The sequence below is a fragment of the Calidris pugnax genome, unplaced genomic scaffold, assembly GCF_001431845.1.
Source record: "Calidris pugnax isolate Ruff unplaced genomic scaffold, ASM143184v1 scaffold15, whole genome shotgun sequence".
Classification (NCBI taxonomy): domain Eukaryota; kingdom Metazoa; phylum Chordata; class Aves; order Charadriiformes; family Scolopacidae; genus Calidris; species Calidris pugnax.
The window spans coordinates 8,688,272-8,708,335 of record NW_015090774.1 but is presented as its reverse complement, the minus strand read 5'-3'; the positions used below and the strand labels follow the sequence as shown (position 1 = coordinate 8,708,335).

Below are 20,064 nucleotides of genomic sequence, written 5' to 3'. Positions count from 1 at the left end.
TGATGCACTGTGAAAATGTAACATCACATTATCATCAGTGTCAGTTCTTGCTATAGCCTCCAGTAACTAGAGACTGGCTTAAGAGAGAAGCAGTGTCTATACAAACTTCATAAAAACGTTGTCTGTACAGCCTGAGAGTGCAAGCCCTGGTCAAGAAAGCTTTGCTATGCACACATAGGACTAGTCTCTTAAAGTGCCTTCCGGAAAAACAGACCTGTTCCTTGTTCTGATCTTCACAGCAACCCACCCCTCTTAACTCCTGTTTTACTTATAGCCCTGATCCAAAATTTACCAGCAGTCCATGAAATTAATGGACTTGAGCTCTGGTAAGACAGGACTTTGAAGAGGATGTTGTTCCTAAAGTACAGCAAACAGATTTCCTAAACTGGTTGGCACAGTGCTGGAACGGAGACCTTTTCTACACCAACCCAAAGAAAGTCTTTGGAATGCAATTTTGCTGAGATTTTAGAAACAAGTACTTTTTTTTTTTTTTTTTCCTTTTGACCAGGACAGGATTTTTCTTGGGCCCCTCTTATTGACGTAGCAGGAGATCTCGAGGCAGGGAACCTGATGTGAGATTAGAAACTATATGACAGGAGTTACTGAGCCAAGAGGACATGCCTCATGCATCCCTGCTGGTTGGTTGAGAAACCAGAGTTAAACCTTAAGCCACAAAGTAAAATTTCTTTTGCTGCCTTGCAACCATTCTCTTTTGCCACAAGATGGGGATGTAAGCCTGAGTTTAGACCATTCTTCCCCTGCAGGAATGAGTCTCTGTGGTCCTTGCCCACTCAGGGACCTTGTTTTGTTGCCATTATTTGGAGCACGCGTGCTGGCAAGATACATTAATTCATGAATAATAGCTGGTGGTCTGCTTTGCTGTTATGGAGGGGTGTGGGGGTCCAAACAATCCTGGTTTGTTTCTTTGTTGAAATAAAAATGCCTCCATGGTGTAGTTGGCCATAAACCATTTGAGCTCCTTCCAACTCCATGTCAAACTATAAAGCAATAGTAAGAGGCAAACCTTTTTCTAGAAATACTTGTGTGAGTTTAATGTCACTAAGTAGAGATTAGTGAGCTAATGACTAGTCAGTTAAGACCTGACTGTTGATTTAGTCAACTAAATGAATTCTAAACTTATATAAGCTGTTTTATTTTCTGTTTTCAACTTCAAGAGCCACCAAATACCTACAAATCTTCTGCCCAACGGGCCAAAGGAAGAAATCCAGGGTAAAATGTGTCTGGGGCAGGCCTGTGCTCTGCAGAACTGAAGTTTAACTGGAAGTGGTTGGCAGCTTGGCTGAAATGAGTAACAGGCTCCATTTCATAACATAGCAATGGGCAGCCCCTGAAAGCTTTTGGTAGAAAACATTGTCACAAGTATATGTATTTTCTTTATCTTGCTGTAATGAGGCCTCTATTTCTTTCTAAGCTAAATATTTGGTATACTCAGCCATCCATTTAGCCAGCATTTTCTTACACCTAATCACTACTTGCACACGTACAAGGTGTTGAAAGGGACCTGAGCACCCAAAATTCCATCTTGCATTATCCATGCTATGAGGTGATACATCCTCCCATCACCAGTTCGGGACCACTGATATCTTTGTGAATAGCTCTAATCACTCTCACAGCTCCAGGATGTAGGTGCTTTACAGAGATCAAATGCTGCAGCACTTTGAAATTTATGTTTACAGTTATCTGGGGGGAAAGGAAAGCAAAGGAGGAGAGGAAGAAAATAAAATTTCAAGTACCAGAAGCCATAAACCTTAAAAAAAATCCCCCCATTCCCCCCAAAAGACTATATCAAAACATATGTACTGGACATTCTTTGTTGTTTACCTAGAATAAAAAATAATTTATTTATATAACCTCTTCTTATTTATCACCACTATTATTTCTATGCTTTCTTTTACAGTGCTGTTTATATGATGAAATATCATCTAGACTACTCTTTGTTCAGAGAAGTCACATGTAGTAATGGTAATGAGTGCCTCCAACAAATACTGTTTTATTCTAAGGGAAACTTTGTATCAATAAAGTGGGATGTTGAGCAGCAGAACAACATTATTAAGGCTTGATTAAACTGTAAATTGTTTTTCAAAGACAAAAATTACTTATGATTGTAAAGTAAAATAACTTTCATATTGGATATTTTCTCCTTCTTCCATCCTCCCCTGCCTTGAAGGGTGAAGGTGCTGTGAATATACTCAGAATTCATCCTGCCACTTCTGGAGGGTTTACGTTGGGAAAAGTGACACACGACAAAGCCCTGCTCTGTCTTTTAGTGAAAGAGATCTCAAAAATGCTATTTTTCATTATCTGTTCTTCATCTACTGCCCGGTGGCTTTTGGTGCTTCTCTATTTGGACAATGCAATGAAGTGAAAATGAGCTGGTTTCTAGTCCCCTTCACTTCCTGATTTTCACACAGAAGTACAAGGTAGCAATGTATTTGTTGGTAAAAGCAAGCAAATTAAAAACCAAGAACATTTACATTCAGTTTAGATATTTAAGATGTTTAATCTGTTTACAAGAACTACATCCTGGGGAAAGTCTTTTGACTACTTTTTACTCCAAAACCCGGTCTATTTTAGTGTTACTGAAGAGCAGGAATTATCTTTAATAACCAAAGACAGTGGAAAAGTAGTCAAATTGGAGCTGATGGGGGAGAAGGCAGCATTTTGTTAGTTTGTTGATTTATATATATATTTATTTTGTGTCCTCTAGTGCCAGCAGGATACTGCTAGCCCTGACTGCTGGCCAGCTGTGCCCGAGTGCAAGCACCATCACCAGCCTCTGCGCATCTTTCTTTGTGAGGCAGGTGTTGGCTGTGTTACCAGGAGCAGTTTGGCTGTTGGGCAGCTTGCACAGCATTTAGGCAGAAATTGTGTAACATGCTTTGTGCTTTTAGTCTCCCACATGCATTTAACAACCACTGTGATTCTTAGTATGACTTGACTCAGGCGTAGTGATTTGCTGTGATATGGTTTTGTGATATGTGAGGTGGCATTTCCGTGTGGTGCTACGAGCTGGGATGGCAGCAGCAGCAGCACTCCTGCAGCTGGTACTCTATTGCTACTTTAAAAACCCAGCTTTCCCTGGATCATAACCTAAATCATCACATAGTCCTGAAATGGCACTGTTTCTCTGCACAGCAAAATTACTTAGATCACCAAATCCTGAAATGTCAAACAGTTTTACATGGACATGTTTAACTTGGGTAAGCCTGATGAAGCCTGGTATTATTTTAAATGATTTTTTAAATTAATATAACTGCCTCTGTCTCATTGATTCAGTAGGTTGGTAACCCCACTGCTTAAGTGTACATTAATTTTGTACTTAGCTATTTGATAGCTATTTGTTTTTCCTTGGTTCCTTATCCCTATAGTTAGCTTTTCACTGAGCCAAACCAGCTCAGTAATACCTCAATACTTCACATAGATGTCTTGATGGAAGCAAATCACATGCTTTACTTAGTTACAGCAAAGGTGACTCGTTATTGCTTTTTGGATGAGAAGTTCCAGTTAGTTACACAACGGCAGAGAAACCTCTCAGCCAGATACGTTGGTCTGGCAATTTCCAGCTGCTCTTGCACGCTTCTTGATGTCTTGATTTGTCTCCTTCGCTCACCTGCAGCTGCCAGGCCTTACACCGTGCTGGTCACCGGAGTGTGCCCCACATTCAGTTGGACTGGCCTTCTCACGACTGCCCTGGGAGGTCATGGCAAGTGTCCTGCAGCTGGCTGCTTGGAGAGAACAGAGTAATGTTCAAGCATGCCAGAGCTGGCAGTAGACGTTTATTTCACAGCAGCCTGCTTTTATGCGGGCTGTTGTGAAATGACTGCTGGATTCTGATGTCACAGTGGAAATGATGAATAATAGTCAGGTTAAAGCAACATATTGCATAGCAGAGATAATGGGATTATTCACAGAAGTGGCGTGAGGAAGTTCCTTTGAACTTCTAACACTACCCCAGCTGTTCTTCCCCTCTGGGAATGTTGTTCCAACATCTGAGGCTAAATACCTTATTTGTAAACAGGTGAAGAGGAAAAAAAATATTTTTGTTTTCTTTCTTGATTCATTGCATGATTTTATTAGCCTGCCCTTTGCAAAGTTTTTATGTTAGCTTTTAGCTGTTATGTGGAATTAGAGAGTAGATGATGGAGGTCTGTATCTCAGCCAGAGAAAATATTCTGTTGGCCCCCCCTAAAAGATAGGCCTGTTAAAATGCCATCCAGCACTTCTTGCACACAGATGATAACTGTGTAGCTGAGAACTATAGGAAACAACAGTGTGACCAGGTGTGGTATGTCATAAAAGCTAGTGATACTCAATTTGTGGGTCTCTCAGAATTTTTGTCAGTCTTTCACAATGCATTTACTCTGATTTGAGCTCTCATGGCTCCAGACATATTTATGATAAGTTGCATAAATATTCATCCTGCAGTTGCACTGCCCATGCAGTATGAAATTCCTCAGGAGTAGAAAAGGGAAGAGACAGTGGTTTGATGCAACACCTTAGCCAGAGAACATGAAACAGCATAATAGGGTTGTTATACAGATGTGTGCTTCTTTGGTTTGTTTTTTGGAGTTTTTTGTTTCTCTGTGAGAGGCGTGACTGCTTCTGCTTTTTTGTTTTCTGAGGGTTTTTCTGAATTGCTTACAGGAAAACAGTGAAGGTTTCCTGAGCAGGGCACAACCTACAGTCAAATACCACAGCACATCACGGCTGATTTCTGCAGTGCCAGAAGGACGTGCTGGTGTTCCCCATCCATCACACCTTTCTTTTGAACAGTCATCCTGAAGGGTGGTGGTTCAGTAAAGGAAGAGGGGGAAGATCAGGATACACAGAAACAGGTCTCCGTGGGAAGGGTGCAAGCTGCAGGAAGGGATCCACTTACTTCTAGGCTGAGGTTAAGGAAAAGTTCAGGTAAATCGTACTCTGCCCTGCGCAGGGGAAGCTGGTCCTGTGGGGTGCTGATGAGGAGAAGTTAGGACGGGACAAAGACACTGAGAAAGTTTCAGTCCGGTCCCGATTCTTCTCCCACACAGGAGATGAGTATCCTGGCCTTCATATCTCTTAAGGCTTTAAGCAAGTACAGAATTGTCTTTATTAACCCAGAGAAAAGTTACCAGCATCTCACAGCTCCAAGGACTTAACAGGAATCCAACTTTCACGGCTCTGATAAAGAGCTGTGGTAGAAAAATACTGCACTCCAGCCAGAGTACTGGCTCCGAGGCTGCTGTCGCTGGTGCTTCTCTTCTGGTCTAGCTTTTTATAGAATGAGAATGTACCTGCTGCCTCTCAACATGCATTTACAGAAGCCTTAATGCTGTGGCCGCTGTTCACTGCGGGCTCATGCCTGAACTCTTCACCCCCAGGGAGCTGCAGTTTCTCATTGTTCACTCTCTGGATTACAGTTTGGAGCGTGCCATCGGGGTTTACTGCGAAGCTGCAAGTAGGACTAAGAAGGAGAGCGCTGTGTGTGATTTATGTGAAAAGCATGTTAGAGGCTTACGGTAAAGAGTCGGATAGAGGAGGATGTTACATCAGCTCACTTTGAGAGTCCCACAGTTGACTTAAAAGGAAACACTAATGCCGTAGTCTAACTTTCTGCTGTGAACTTGCAAACTGGGAAAGTAATCGTTTTGGGTTAGACTGGCTTAGAGAGGACAACAGAAAGAGAGAATGGAGAAGATTCTGACTGCACTACTTAATAAAATATAAATTGTGAATGAAAACTGAAATCTGTAGGTAGCATTTTCCCTCCTTGATGGAGAGCTTGAAAAAAATGTTCTGCTTCCTCCCTTTTTCTCTTCTTGGACAGACTTTCTTTTGTCCCTGCACCAGAGGCAGGTATTTCCGAGCAGTGCTTTCCAGAGACCTTCGTTCCTACCCTGCTGCTGAGGCCCTGCCGAGCAATGCTCACACCTCAGCAGATACCAGAATGAGCCCCTGTGTGTGTGTACTTTTCTTCCACGAAAAAAGGGTCAAACGTTTGAAATGCCACAACCCCTCAGTGCCATTTTGAAACATGCTTTAAATTTCTAGGACAAAACCAGGAGCGGGGCAGTGGGGGAATGGATTCCTCTTCCCACCGCTGCCAGGAGATGGCTGCTGGCTGCGGGGGGGTGTCCTTCACCCTCCCTTTTCACTTCAACTTCTCTCATATTTCCCCAACGTATCCCTAGATGGAAAAACCCCAGGAGAGTTACTTTTATGCTGCTTCACGCTGTGTAAATTCTCGCTGCTCGGCTGGGCCCTGGCGGTGCCCTGGGAGCCTTCCCTGGCACAGGGCTGTGTTTTGTCCCGGCTGACTTGATTCCATGCCGGCTCTGGGTTAACTTTTATGAGTGTGAGGGCAAGAGACACGCAGGGTTTTCACCACCCCAAGGGCCCCGCCACCCTTGCTTGGCTGGGAGCTGGGTTGGCACCGCTGTTCTCAACGGCGGCCCTGTTCCGACCCGGCCCAGACCCTCAGGCAGGCGGGCTGTCCTGCTCGGCAGCCGCCTGGGCTGGCGGTGATGGAGGGATGGGGGTGGCCCGGGCCTGCCCCTCGCCCGCCATGCCCCGGGGAGACTCGGTGAGGGGAGATCCCCCCGCCCCGTCCTCGCCGAGCCCTCCCCGCAGCTCCCGCGGGAGGGGCAGGGGGCAGGCCCCGCTCCCCCCGCAGGCCGCGGGGCGGGCCGGCAGGGCGGGCAGCAGACGCGGGCCGGGCCTCCCGCCTTGGGGGGGCCGGGGAAGGCGGGGGCGCTGAGGGCGGGCTGCGGGAAGGCGGCCCAGCCGGCGGCCGGCATGGGGGCCGGGGCGCTGGCCATACGCGTGAGTAGGGGCTGGGCGGCCGGGGCGGGAGGACGTGGCGGGGGAGTGCGGCCGGGCCGTGGGGAGCGGGGGGCAGCCGGCTGCCGCCTCCATCCCGCCCTCCGCCGGGGTCTCTGGCGGGGCGGGGGGGAGGAGAGGCCGGCCTGGGCCCGGTGCCTTCGCCTCGTCCCCAGCGCTCCCCTTCTCCCCTCTCAGCAGCTGCCGCGCCTTTGGTGAGGGTGGAGATTAATAAAGGCGATTCCAGGCTTTTGGGGGTTGGGTTTTGGGGGGTTTTGGGTGGTTTTTTTTCCTTTCCCATTTTTCATGCTAGCCAGCAGCATTCCCTGCGCGGTTCCCCCTGTTAAGGCTGTTGGATGAGCTGAAAAAGTGCCTCCCCGTGGCATATAAATAGCTTTTCTCAACTCCAGGCATGTCGCCGGCGCGGCACTTCCAGGCGGTGCTGTGCGGAGATGATTAAGTTGCTTTTTCCAGTCCCGGTGATCAGTAGCAGTTGCATTAATATTTGGAGACGTTTTCCCCGTGTGAAATCAGCTCTTCCATCTATAAGATTGTGTAACGTTTAATTCTTTGTTTCTGGGGGCTGTTTTGAGGGAGTGGATTCGTTTTGGGTTTGGTTAGATGTGTATTTTTGGGTAGGTACGTGGAGTTTTTTTTTGTTCTAGTTTGGGGCATCCTCTCCGGATCCTGAAACAAGCTCAAAAACTTCCTCTGCTGTTTCCGTGGTCATGGGAAATGTCTTTTGATTCTCTTGTAAATTTCAATCGTGACTTTCCCCAAGTAAATCTGGCTCCCTGATGCTGGTTTTCAAACGCTGAAATGGAAACAGGCTGGAAACCTGTAACTGAGCAAGGTTGTGAGGCTAATTGGAGACCTTAATTGGAAAAGCTCTTCTGAGCATCATAGCTGCTCAGAAACCACTCAAAGGATTTTTGCTGTCTTCTGAATTTAACCTAGGTGACATGATTTTTGCCTTGGCATGCGTCTGCCTGGAGTGAAAGTCATACATTATTCATGTAATCCCAAATGGGAACATCTCTTTTTAAAAGTGATGTGGTATTTTACTGTCAGTCAATTTTTAGTTCAAGCACGGATGTATATACTGTTTATCGCAAATATTTATAAGGTGGTCGCAATAATGCTGCTTTTATTTATATGTTGCGATTCTGTTTCACAAATACTAAAACTATTTATGACATTTATACAAGCAACATATTTCATGAAGATAAGTGTTGCATAGGACCTGGAACTAGAGGACACACGTGTGCTCCAAATAGCTGTATTTAATGGGCAAACCACAGCAAACTGAGTTACATGAACTGCCAGATCATTTTATGCCTGAAAGAAGGACAGTCATGCTTAATAGCAGCACTGATGGAGATGTTTTTGTTGCTTACAGATTGCAGTAAAAAAATATCGTCTCAGAAATGAAGATATTTCAAGGGTTTGTTTAAAATAAAAGATGTACGCCTTGCTAAAATCTGTCATAAAGTAGTCAAGCACCAAGACCTAGGCAGAGTCTGAGCACTTCTTTGTGTTACTGTACAATACTCTGTGTATAAGGCTTATACTACCTGCTTGTTAATATCACACAGAAGGATTAAGTTCACTTTTAAGCATCGCACTATTAAACAAATAGATTGAACTCCATGGTAGCCAAGTTGGCCCCCAGTTCCTGCAGTGTGATGTCAGACATGAGGAAATTCATAGAGAAACATTTTTTTTAACTGAAGTTTGCCGAGTTGTACTGTGCTTTCTCATATTAGTGAAATAATGCTGAGGTGTGCAAGGCAATTGCAGCTGTGGTAGGTGATGCTGCTGAGCTCTTTCCAGACCTGTGACACTGTATGCTGGTTTAGATTTCTGCCTGTTATTGATCCTATGAATTCTGTGTTATGTTATTCCCTTAGGTTTAATTGGCAATGCTCTCATGTTTTCTCTGTCAACTCAAAACCTGTGAGAATGTTGTGCCTTCAGAAGAACCTATGGGATGCATGTGATTAAGGGTTTATCGTGGAGCATTTTTTCCACTCCTCTTATTATATGTGTGATTAGGTTGCATAGAAAAATTATTCTGTTTTACCTCAAACCAGCACATTTTCTAACCTTAAAACCTCAGTAGTTAAATTTCAGACTTAGCAGATACTAAATAGAACATAAAATCTTTCATAAGGATCCATCTCACCTGGCAGTGGCCAAAATGAATCCCTAGGGAATAGCATCTGGAAGGAGGGTGCAGTGAACCTTCCCCAGGGTACTCCCCCAGACTCTGATGGTGTCCTGGTGACAACCTGAAGTAATGGTGGGCTGTTGGGATTTTTCCTGTTTGTGTTTGTCCAGTTACTTTTGTAACCCATGTGAACTGTGTGAGTTACAAAAGCAATCTCCCGTGAGTCGCTATCACTTGTAACAACTTTCCATGCAAAAGTGTGTCTTTCTCCCTTATCATAACTACAGATTCCTTACACTCTTTTCCTGTTACTCTTCCAGTTTTTTCTCTGTTCGTTTATATTTTCCTGCTTTGCAGAGATTTTCCTATGGATTAAAAGGAAGTAAGACCAAAACCTTATTCTGTAGTGTAAAAGCCAGTTTTGACGGATGGGCTTACATTGTAGCTATTTCTGCTGCATATGAGACTAATACGTGTTTTTTCCTCTGCTCCATTAAGCAAGGCAAATCGGCTGTGAGATTGAAAGAGGACATGAAAAAGATAGCTGCGCTTCCACTGAACAAGCAGAGGGACACGACCCGTCCAAAGGTGTTTGGTGTGAGTCTTCTGGAGCTCCAGCAGCAGGGACTGAGCAAGAACGGCATCCCAATAGTTGTGTGGAATATAGTCGAGTACCTCACCCAGCATGGTAAGCCTCCATTAAGGAGTCACTTTGGCTTTGTAGCACTCGTGATGTTAGACTCTTCAAAGGGAGGGATCCGTCTCTTTTGTGGTACAAAGGGGCTGAATAAGGTTGTGGCACTAACCACATGCAAAGAATATTAGTGTATGTGGTTTGCTTCTTTTTCCTTCTGCTTTGATGCTGAACTCACTTTTTAATAGGATGTTTATAGAGGTGAACTACAGTGTTATGAAGCAGCACACTCTTATAAATAAGCTGTTCAGTTCATAAATGCAATGTATTTAATGTCTAAAGGTTAGTGTCATTTTCTAGTTGCAAAAAAGTTTAGATTCCATGTCTACATTTTGATAGACCTCTAGAAGCTGCTAGATGCAAACATGGCTTGAAAGTTAGCTTGGATTAAGGTACAGTACAAATTTAAAATACGATCTTAACTTTATACATCAGTATCTTGCTTGATTGACTTTGACCTGTCTTAAAGTGGTCTGCTAGAATAATGAAAGAGCAAGGATGGAAAAAGTTTTTACATCATTTAGGTTTAATCAAAACCAGAAGCTGACAGACACTCTTGACTGCAAGTTTAGGGCTGTGCTCTGTGTTCCATAAAAAGATCTGAATCCCAGGCAACTGTTTCCTAAATATGAACTAAACAAGCCAAGTCCTCTAGCCTGCAGCAAGATCTGTGCTTCTGAACACCAAGGTGATTATCCAGCCCCAGTAAAGATATCATTCAGTCTCTTTCTGAAACGTGCAAGCAAGATCTCAAAGGTGCCCTCTTACATGGGAAGTTCTTGAAATGGATTTTCCGTGCCTAATGTTTGGTTTGTGAATTAATGGTGAATTTAACTGCAAAGATATTTTTAATAGAGGCCCAGGTATGAATTCAGCTATTTGGGGGCAGAGTGTTCCATCAATCATGGTTACTATTTGTCAATCTTGTCTTAGAACTCCTATTTTGCAAAAATACTGCAATAGACATTGTAGGGCTTTTTAAAGCCAGACCATTTCAGAGTCTCTCTTCTCGCTCATGAGGAACTGATTACCCATTTGTAAAAGCTGAGCTGAATGTTGGGCAGCTACATCCTTGAACTAAGTTTGCAATGAACTGCCTATTTTCAAATTTATAGGTAAAGCAAACTCCTAGGAGTTTTTCAGGAGTATCCGATTACTATTACCAGTCTGTTCTAGCCTCTCTTTATTTCCACAAATGACTGAAGAAGAACAAAAGAAGTTCTGTCTGTATGGGGGACTGTGTCTGTTGCTCACTTAGTGCTGCAGAAATGAAAATCATTATGGAGATGCGGTGCTTGCTGCTGCCCCCAAGATGGCAGTACAGCATGTCACATAAAAATGCGTTTTGTTGTGAATACAGGAACATAGAACCTGTGAGCAGTGTCTTATATTAGTCAAGTAAAATGCTTGAGTGCTTGGGCTTTTATTTTTTTTCCTTACTTGATCGTTTTGTCTTCTGGTCCAATAAAAGAGGTTATTTCTCCCTACAAACTCTGCTGCATCAGTATTGATTTCTTGGAACTGAAAGCATTCTGTCAAACTGCTTCTGAACTGATGAAAACCATACATCTTTTGATCCTTTTAGTGTTATGCTTCTGAAGAAGAATAAGCAGCCCTGTACACACAGTATTAGAAAAGGCAGCATTTTTGATGTGAAAGTGTTTTAGAGATAAATCAACTTACTGAGTTCAGCTTTAGGCGCTTGTTTTACTGAAGGTTTTGAACATTAGTGTATGCCTAGAAAGTGGTGTTTGACACAGTATGATTCATCTGGCTTCCTCCATTGAAGCCACCTTCTTTCTGCATGTCCCTCACTGGGTATGGGATGTCTGGCCTGAAGTGATCAAAACTTTTTCTTTTTTGTTGTGAAATACTTTGGGCTTCGTGTTGACCAAAATATACATTTGCTCACTGAGATTTTCTGCTATCGTAAAGTTGCAGTGCTCATTATGGAGTTACTGCTGCAATTGGTATGCATTCAGATGCTTTTTCTTCATGATGGTCACAGGTAAGAAGCTGTTACCCTACAATGTGAAGCTGGAGGTAGTCACATGTGTGAATTTGGCAGAGTCCCACTGAAGGGAACAGGCTACTTGCAGAAGTGAAATAACGGAACTGTTTTGTAGAGGTGTGAGGTTACAGCAGTGCCACTGAGTTTTGTGAGTTCTCAAAGAATATCCGAGGCCTCAAGATCTAGGTTAATTATGATAATCCAGTTACTTGACAAGAGGGGATTTCCAGGGGGGGAAACAGTATTTTTTTATAAAACTTTGTTGTATTGATTGCCCTCCTTCGAACTATTACAAGCGTATTATTCACAGCAGCCTATCTGTTTGATCGTATCACCGGGATGTCTCGGTTCAGATAATCTGATGTGCAATGTATAATTACAGGTATGACGCAGGAAGGCCTCTTCAGGGTAAACGGCAGCATGAAAATGGTAGAACAGTTGCGTCTGCAATATGAGCGTGGAGAAGAGGTGGAACTTGTTAAAGATGGTGATGTGTACTCAGCAGCCAGTCTGTTGAAATTATTTTTGAGAGAGTTGCCGGATGGGATTATCACCTCTGCCTTACATCCCAGGTTCATTCAGCTTTACCAGGGTAAGTGAGAGGTAAAAATCTCCATCCTTCAACACACTTTCTTTTGGGATAATTGGTTATGCAGTAAGCATAACCAATACTCTCTTGGTTTACCTACTTTGTTCTGCATTCTCTTTGACTTCAGCTCTTGTCTGTCCCCAAAGTGCTCACAGATGTGCAATTCTGTTACAAGAGACAGAAGGTTGTTTCTTATGTCTTTGGTAAAGTCTGGATTATTTCTGGTTTTCTAATCCAGCTATATCTGCTGAATATAAACAGAAATGATCAGATGGTTCCTTTGAGCAAACTTGTAGACAATAGCTGCAGTCTCTTTCGGACACAGATTTGCTTCTGTTTTGTTAGAGTGATTTCTGGCAGTTTCATTCCAATGAAAAAGTTACAACAACTTCATCTGGTAATCAAATTGAATACCCATTGGGCCCAAAGCGTACACTGTCTAAGTTCCTACTTCTTGCTAAATAATGTGATTGTCCCTCAGAAAATGAGGCAGTTTGCAAGGTAACAGCACGTTTTACTTTCTATTCCCTGTCATAGCAAGCAACAGAAGACTTCTTTTTTCTTCCCCCCCCTTTTTTTTTTTTCCTCCAAGGGGTGGATCAACCAAAAGAAAGAGCATCACTACTTCTTTAGAAAGCTGAAACTTGCACAACCGTCTGTCAAATAAATTCTGAATCTAATTCATCTGTATCAGACAGTCTGTGGTGGTGTTATGTGGAATAGGTGGTAGTTGGCCCTGTTCCTTGACCATGTGGGTCAGTGACAGTGCTTTTCTCTTGCTGGAGGTGGATGATGCCTCTTCTTGCTGTCTTCCTAAGAAGCTGCAAAGTGAGTGGGTAAATGTTACTAGTGATGTGCTCTTTACAGTAAAGCAGGCAAATGTGATGCATGATGTGGAGGAGGAATGTGCCATCTCACATGGATCCCCAGTGGAAGATGGTGCAAAGTTCTCACACTCTTGTCCTGAGATCTCCCTTCCGCTTTTCTTGCCTGCAGTGGACATGAAGTTTAGACATTGCCTGGAGGAGGAAAAACACAACTGTGTCTTTTCTGTCTTTCTTGTTTGGGGCCATACAGACTGTTGAGAGTGCGTTAGAGAAAAGCTCTGTGCCTTCTCTCGAGTGCAGGCATTTCAGCTGTAATCAGGTTGCATGTGGGCTGTGTAAAATACCTTCCTCATTTAGTAAAGTTGTCTGGGGCTCAAGGATAGAGTTCAGGAAGTGTTGTGTAGGAGCATGCTGTTGTTTTAGAAAGTCCCTTTTTTCTGATCATAGCTGTGCTTTCTTTTCGGTCTTTTAGATTTCACCAGGTCTGACTCATGAGCTTTATTTAATTATGTTCTTTCTCATAAATCACCGTTTAAGTGGAAATTTTGCTTAAGTTGCACCTTGCCTGTTCTACATCCGTGTCCCCACGAAGGTCATGCTGATGTATTGCACCAGGAACTACTGATGTACTTTGAACAGTGCTGTTTGTGGAAAGTTTCATTCATTCATTCATTCCCGCATCCCACAGGAAATGCACAATGTCCCCAGCACTTTTTATGGAAATGAGGTAGATAATCCTTACTTAGCAGATTTACCCACCAAGCTTTCTGTGTTCAAGAAAAATGTTACTGGTGTAATTTACGAAGCCAGTTCTGCAAGAGTCAGTCCAATTGTAACCTGTCTTCATAGCTAAGTTTTGCAAAATAACCTCCAGTTATAGTCTTATAATTTTGACTAGAAAAAACATAATCTTACTTGAAAAATGCCAAATTGGCTGTTATGGCAGGGGGAAGGCTTTTGTAAAATTTGATGAAAACTGAGGGGTTTTTCATGCCCCAGAAAATACAGCATAAATGAGTTGCTATGAAAGGCACTGATGACTTTCATGAGATTCAGATTAGCTTAAGTGGTAGATGGGCTTTTGTTTACAGTTAAATGATCAACCAGCTGTGCAGGATTGGAGGAGTTATCTATTCACTTATCGAAGTATGTACAAGGGTAGTTGTTGCAAAATGGTACCAAGAGGGTGCGTGCATGGGTGTTCTTTCTGTAAACTATGAAGAAAGTAGGTCAAGCTGTTTGTGAGCCAACAGGTTATTAAAAAATAACTTTGAATCTGGAGCCACTTCGCTGCTTGTCTACAGTGAAGGCAATTACAAGCTCTGTTACAACCTCTGTATTCCCTCCTGTTGAAGCCTTGCATGGGAAATGTTTTTTAGGGATTATATTAGAGTTCCTTTGGAATATTTTCAGGGATTGGTATCAGCAGTTTTTTTAAGCTAGCTGAGATCTTGGCCTGAGAATAACACATAATTGCTTTACTTCCTATAAAAATTGTCAGAGAGTGATTACTCTAGTTAAAAATAGCTGGACTGAAAATTGCAGATTTTACCTGTAGCTGTAACCCTTTTTGATTCTGGGTATAGTCTTTGTTACCAAACCAAAAAGTAAATAATCTGCCCTTTTATGAAAAAGAGGGAACCTGACCCGTTGGTAGTTCAGGAAGTCCACGCAGCTGGCTTGGCATGCTGTCTGCAGCCTCTGCAATGTCCTGTGTAACAGAGCTCTGCACGCTGCCCCCAAATCCTGACGCATTGCTGTTTATATAAATATTTAGCGTAATGCCAAGACTATTCAGTTCCAGAAAACATCACACAGTGTATCGTAAAGGCCATTTGGTGTGTCCTGATGTTCTTTCTCTGCCCTTGGAGAAGGGCAGTGGCAGTGGGAGCTGAGAAAGACCTCCCTCTGTAAATGATGTTGATCAGAGATGTGTGTTCTAACTGCAGGCCAGGGACACACTGATAGTGATCTTTGTGTTGGCTGGTCTCCTCAGAGAGCCTGATAAATATGAAGGCTTCTCCTTGCAGGGAGTCCTGGGATGGAAAGTGTCCATCACAATCTCTTTTGTGACTGAGGCTTCATTGCAGAGCAGAGCTGTGACTGTCCATACAAAACAGGCTGTGCCTACAGAGCGGTGGAAGTTTCTTTCATGAAACTTCAGCTGGAAGAAGTCAGCAGCTCCCATAAAATAATCCCTGCTTGAGCTTGTTTATTCCTTCTGGCTTTTCATTCCTTATCTTTTATATCGTGATCTCTGACTCTTAAAGCATTTGTACATACTAGGAACTGTATGCACAGTTCTTGCTCCCTTTCACAGGTCACTTGCTTTCAGCAGGACAGGTTGCTATCGTGCTTTTCCTTTTTAGCATACAGAAGGCTTTTCCCTTACGTGAATTTCTTTTTTGTCATTGTTGTTGTATTCCCTCCTTCAGCAGGGGAACAGTGAAATGTGGGCTCCTGTCTTCCTTTGGTATTCAGTCCAATTAAATGCTATTTGATCGCTCTGGCTTCTTGACATTGCTCCATCCTACAGAATTTATGTCTTTCAGTGGGCAGCAGCTAGATGCTAGTTCTGTCTCGTGTACCTCCTCCTGCTCACAGCATGCCATGCCTGGTGCCTGTGAACAGCCCTGCTAGTTTCTGGGAGAGGGATGGGAGGTGGTGGAAGAGAAGGAGCAGGTCCCTTCTGGATCAACAGGTTGCTTTAGGGAACGCTTAGTCGCTAGCAGCTGTTTGAGTTATATGAACAAGCAGTACCAAAAATCTAGGTTGTGTTGGGGGATTTTAGAGGTGAAATTTCAACCTGAACAGTGACTGTGAAAATGAATAAATGAGTGTGAAAACGAATTGATTAGAGCTGACCCTTTAACCACAGTAATTGCAGCAGTGCAGCAAACCAGATCACTGGATGTCTGTGGTTCTGCAGGCTCTTTTGGCATGATTTTAACCTTTTCCTTTGACTTTTATTGTCATTTTGGTGTTAGTGTGACTAGTTCCAAACTAGAGAAATGGCTTCTGTTATCTACACACAGAAGATGTTTGTGATGCAGTAAAAGCTCTTGAAACTGGATTTCGTATGCAGGTGATGATGCTCAGCAGAGCTGCAAAGGCAGTGAGAGTGCTCTGTTCCCAATATGTAGGAATGAAGCATAAATACAGTGCTGCAAAGTGCCATAATGATGCAGAGCGAGGGGTCTCAAGTTGGAATGTGATGACAACCTTGTTATGATGAGGACTTCCAGCATTTCTGCTACTGATGGCAACAAGGCGTGATTTTTTTTTTCCTCTGGGGCAGGATCGTGTCTGAAGCAGATTGCTTCTTGGCAGAGAGAGGCTGTAGTCCCACTTCTCCTAGATTGTGGAGGTGGAAAGAAATGCTTTGATTCCTCCAACAGCCTGGTGGGTGCAGTGGTACTGCAATGTACAACTTGCTGCCTATGTGTCGAAGATTAACTTCCTAGGGCACGTTGATAGCTGTAGACAGATGCAAGCTTTTCTGTCTGCTCTCCAAGCTGGTAGTATGCAAGGCAGCTGAAAGCTATGCAGACATGGTAGCATGACACTGAGCCCTAGACTCTCTTCCTCGCCTCCCAGCAGAGATAATTAACTAGGGCATGGCACTGCACTGATACAGTTTCAGTGCTTCCAGGCTGGAGTTGTTTGGGGTCAGACCCTTTGAGATATGAGCAAAGCAATTGCACACACCTGTCTGCAGGCATCCGTACCTTCGGTGATGTTCAAGCAGTATGCTCTGCAGGGGGAAGGAGTAGCATGAATAGGGATGGATTGGGGAATCAGATCGTGTTTGTAGCATGTTGAAGAAACTCAGTATGTTCAGAAAGAGGACGAGCCATTGGAAAATATGTCACTCCTGTTGTGATCTGTGGGTGTATACTGAAATTAAATGAAACTGAAAACACACTTGGAAATACGTCTGTGCCTCCTACACTGTTGAGGCTCCTGTTTCTAGTTAATTAACATTTTTAGAGAGGCTATCTGAAATTTTGAGTTGTCTCCTTGACTTGTCCCTCAGTAACGAGTCCCTAGTTCAGCTTCGAGGTGCCCCTGCTGGTTTCCTTGGCCCGCTTCCTGTGTGTCACACTGTGTTCTGTGTCCTCTGGCTGCTGAGCCTCGATGTGGCCTGTGGCTGCTGGTTTTTTCCCTTCCTCAGCCCAAAAACCACCATCTCGTCCCTGTTTTCAAGCCCTTCCTGGCTGCTCATCTAACTAGGCTTCTCCTGCAGATCTCTGCTGGGGTGCTGTCTGCTTCACGTGGCTTCTGGCAGGCTCCCAAAATAAAAAAGCAAACACCTTTGACTCTGCTTTGAGAGCACCTTTCCCTTAGCCTTCATTCTTCTTTTAGTTCTTTCTCCTTCTCTCTGTTGTATTGGGCAAAATTTTCAAAAGAGTCTCATGTGCTGTGCTTGAAAATTATGAGTGTGGTGGTAGCTGGGCTTATCTGGAAATAAGACTTGAATGTAGGTTCCTGAATGGCCTTTGAAAATCTGGTACTGCTGTTTCCACTATTGACAGGCTCGTTTGTCGCATCTCAGGATGCTGCAGAGACTGCAGCATATGCTTAGCTTCATGCCACCCTCTTTAATCTGACTACCAAGTGCAGTCTCTCTTATTCAGTCTTGACTTCTGTGGACAGCTTGTACTTCACAAAATTAGGCATGTAGATAAGCTTAGGGCTTTGGTGCACTTGATGCTTGTCTGCGTGGTAGCATAAACAGCTCTGGTGCTGTAATGTTTCTGTGATGGTCAGTACCAGCTGAGTAAACCTTAGTAATTGGCTTTGAAGCAAATTGAAAAATTGTGCAGCAGGTGGACAAAAGGAGGAGAAATGCTCAAGCAATTGGTTGTGATGACTCAAGGCTATTTTTGCTCTCTAATAAGTTGAAAAGCTGTTTCGTTTGAAGTAATATGGTCATGGATAGCAGAGGTACACTTCTCCTGGAAAATATACAAAGTGCGTGGAATACTGTGTATGCATGTCACTTTCTAAATTCACCATGAATTGTAACAGTAATTTTTAAAAATAGAGGGTGAAATCCGTGAAATGAGTGTCAGTGGCAGGAGAATTAAAAAATTAGTTCTGAATTTTTGATTGTGTTGGGAGAAAGGCTTGAGTTCCTTCCCTTGGTTTTTCACTGGAAAAGGAAGAGAGAGAGGAAAGCCCTATTTTCTTTCTCCCGTTTCACAAGGACAAGGAATTTCATGGCTCAGTAAGTGGAGTTTGCTGCCTTGTGTTGTTCAGTGTCTCTGTGTCCTTCAATTAGGGTAATTTCTCAAGATCTTATGATGTGATATCTGTCTCTGTTCTTGAAAGTACAGAAATGAACAAAGGTTTGGCTGTGCCCAGCGATAAGCATCTCTGATGTTGATCCACACCACATAATATATCATGGCTAATGAACAGGGACATCCTACCCACTAAATACAACTGATGCCAGGAGGCCAATAGCTTTGTTTGTTGTCAGAGTGCAAACCTGTGCTCAGAATGTTTTGTGGTGGTTATTAGCATCTTTCTAGTTTGGAAGGGATGGAAAATCCTTCAGTAAATGGAAAAGTACCTGTCAATCTTAAGCCCCAGTGGGAGCCTCAGAGAGGCAATTAGTTCTCAAGGGCATTGCCTAATTAGGTGGTGGTGTGATGGTGGTGGAAAAGGTGTGTTTTTTCTGAGATGGCTTTGGCTTTCCTTATCATAACTGCAAGTAATTTATAGTGGAAAATGCTATGTGCTAGTTGCTTTGTTATCTAAAGAAAAGTATGTTAGGAGGTGAATTTTAATGATCTGGCTTGGTGGAAAGTAGTTGTGTTTTGTTTTTCTTTTAAGCTTCATGAAAAGATAATTAGTAATCAAGTCAGAGACTGTCCAGTCCACTTTGATCAGTGCAAACACAAATCCAATTAAATTCCTTATTGTTATTCCATTTAATACAGCCTCCAGAAGCATCCTGACATTTTGCAGCAGAAGTAAAAATAATAAATCAGATTTCTTCCTGTTACCAAGTTCATTCATAATAGCGGTCATGACTGGTTTTATTCTTTATAGCTCTAAAAAATTTCTGAAATAAATACTTGTGATAAATAAGCAAATAAGTTTTTTGCTCATCTGCTTCATGCATATTTGATATTTGACTTTTCTGAAGGAGTTAATTTCTTAACTGCAAAAGAAAAGGTTATAATTAAACAGTTGGTTGAAATGTTTGGTCCTGTAATTTGACTGGCATTTTCAACTTCGGCTTGCTGTCATGAATGAATTCATATAAAGTCTGTGGTACCAAAACAGATGCATAAAAATGAATTCTCCATGCACGTAAAAAAGGCTTCTCTCGCCAGGTACTGTGTTATACATGTCACATAAGGCAGGAAACCTAAGCTTGGAAGCAGATGAAATTCCGCAAGTTCAACTGAATGAAGGGGCAAGTACATACATACAAAACTCATTTGTTTTCCAAATGCCATGTGGGGTAAATGGTGTTTATTAGCCGCAAGAATGTCTGGTTGTAAAACAGAAATCATACTGCGACTTAATGGTTGAGTTCTCAGGAGTCACTTTCAGATATCTTTATAGAGACTGCTGATTTACACAGATAACTGCTTTCCAAAGCACTCTACCCCTGCAGTACTGTGCAATCCAGCCCTGGAATATTTCTGGGAAATGAGAAGTAAAAATGAAGATAAAACTTCTGAAGTGTTTGTACTTACCTTACACTATGTTCAAAGTTCCACCTTGTTTCTGTCTTGTTTCCCTCATAAAAATGTTAGGGAAATGTAAAATGTTCTTTGTTCCTACAGCACAAGGCATGGGAATGTTTTCCTGCCAGTCTTCTCCTCTGCGTGCTGGTAGCAGGGCATGCAGCAGAGGCAGCAACTGGTTGCTGAACTGTCTCAGATGCAGCCTGTTTTATGACATCTTCTTGACTAAAGATGAGTCTTAAAGACT

At 43.0% G+C, this 20,064-nt stretch overlaps 1 protein-coding gene across 8 annotated transcripts in view; it reads left to right on the top strand.

Moving 5' to 3' along the window:
- The first annotated feature begins 6,773 nt into the window (after positions 1-6,773).
- The window catches only part of FAM13A (family with sequence similarity 13 member A), a 134,703-nt gene continuing 121,412 nt past the window's right edge, over positions 6,774-20,064 (top strand). For 5 of the 8 annotated variants that reach the window (XM_014944047.1, XM_014944030.1, XM_014944019.1 and 2 more), the window contains exons 1-3: positions 6,774-6,822; positions 9,488-9,677; positions 12,077-12,286. In XM_014944047.1, coding sequence (XP_014799533.1) covers positions 6,796-6,822; positions 9,488-9,677; positions 12,077-12,286 — 427 coding nt within the window. In that variant the 5' untranslated portion in view covers positions 6,774-6,795. Of the gene's footprint in view, positions 6,823-9,259; positions 9,372-9,487; positions 9,678-12,076; positions 12,287-20,064 lie in introns of those variants that run through there. The other 3 variants (XM_014944000.1, XM_014943990.1, XM_014944040.1) reach the window with 3 other exon arrangements.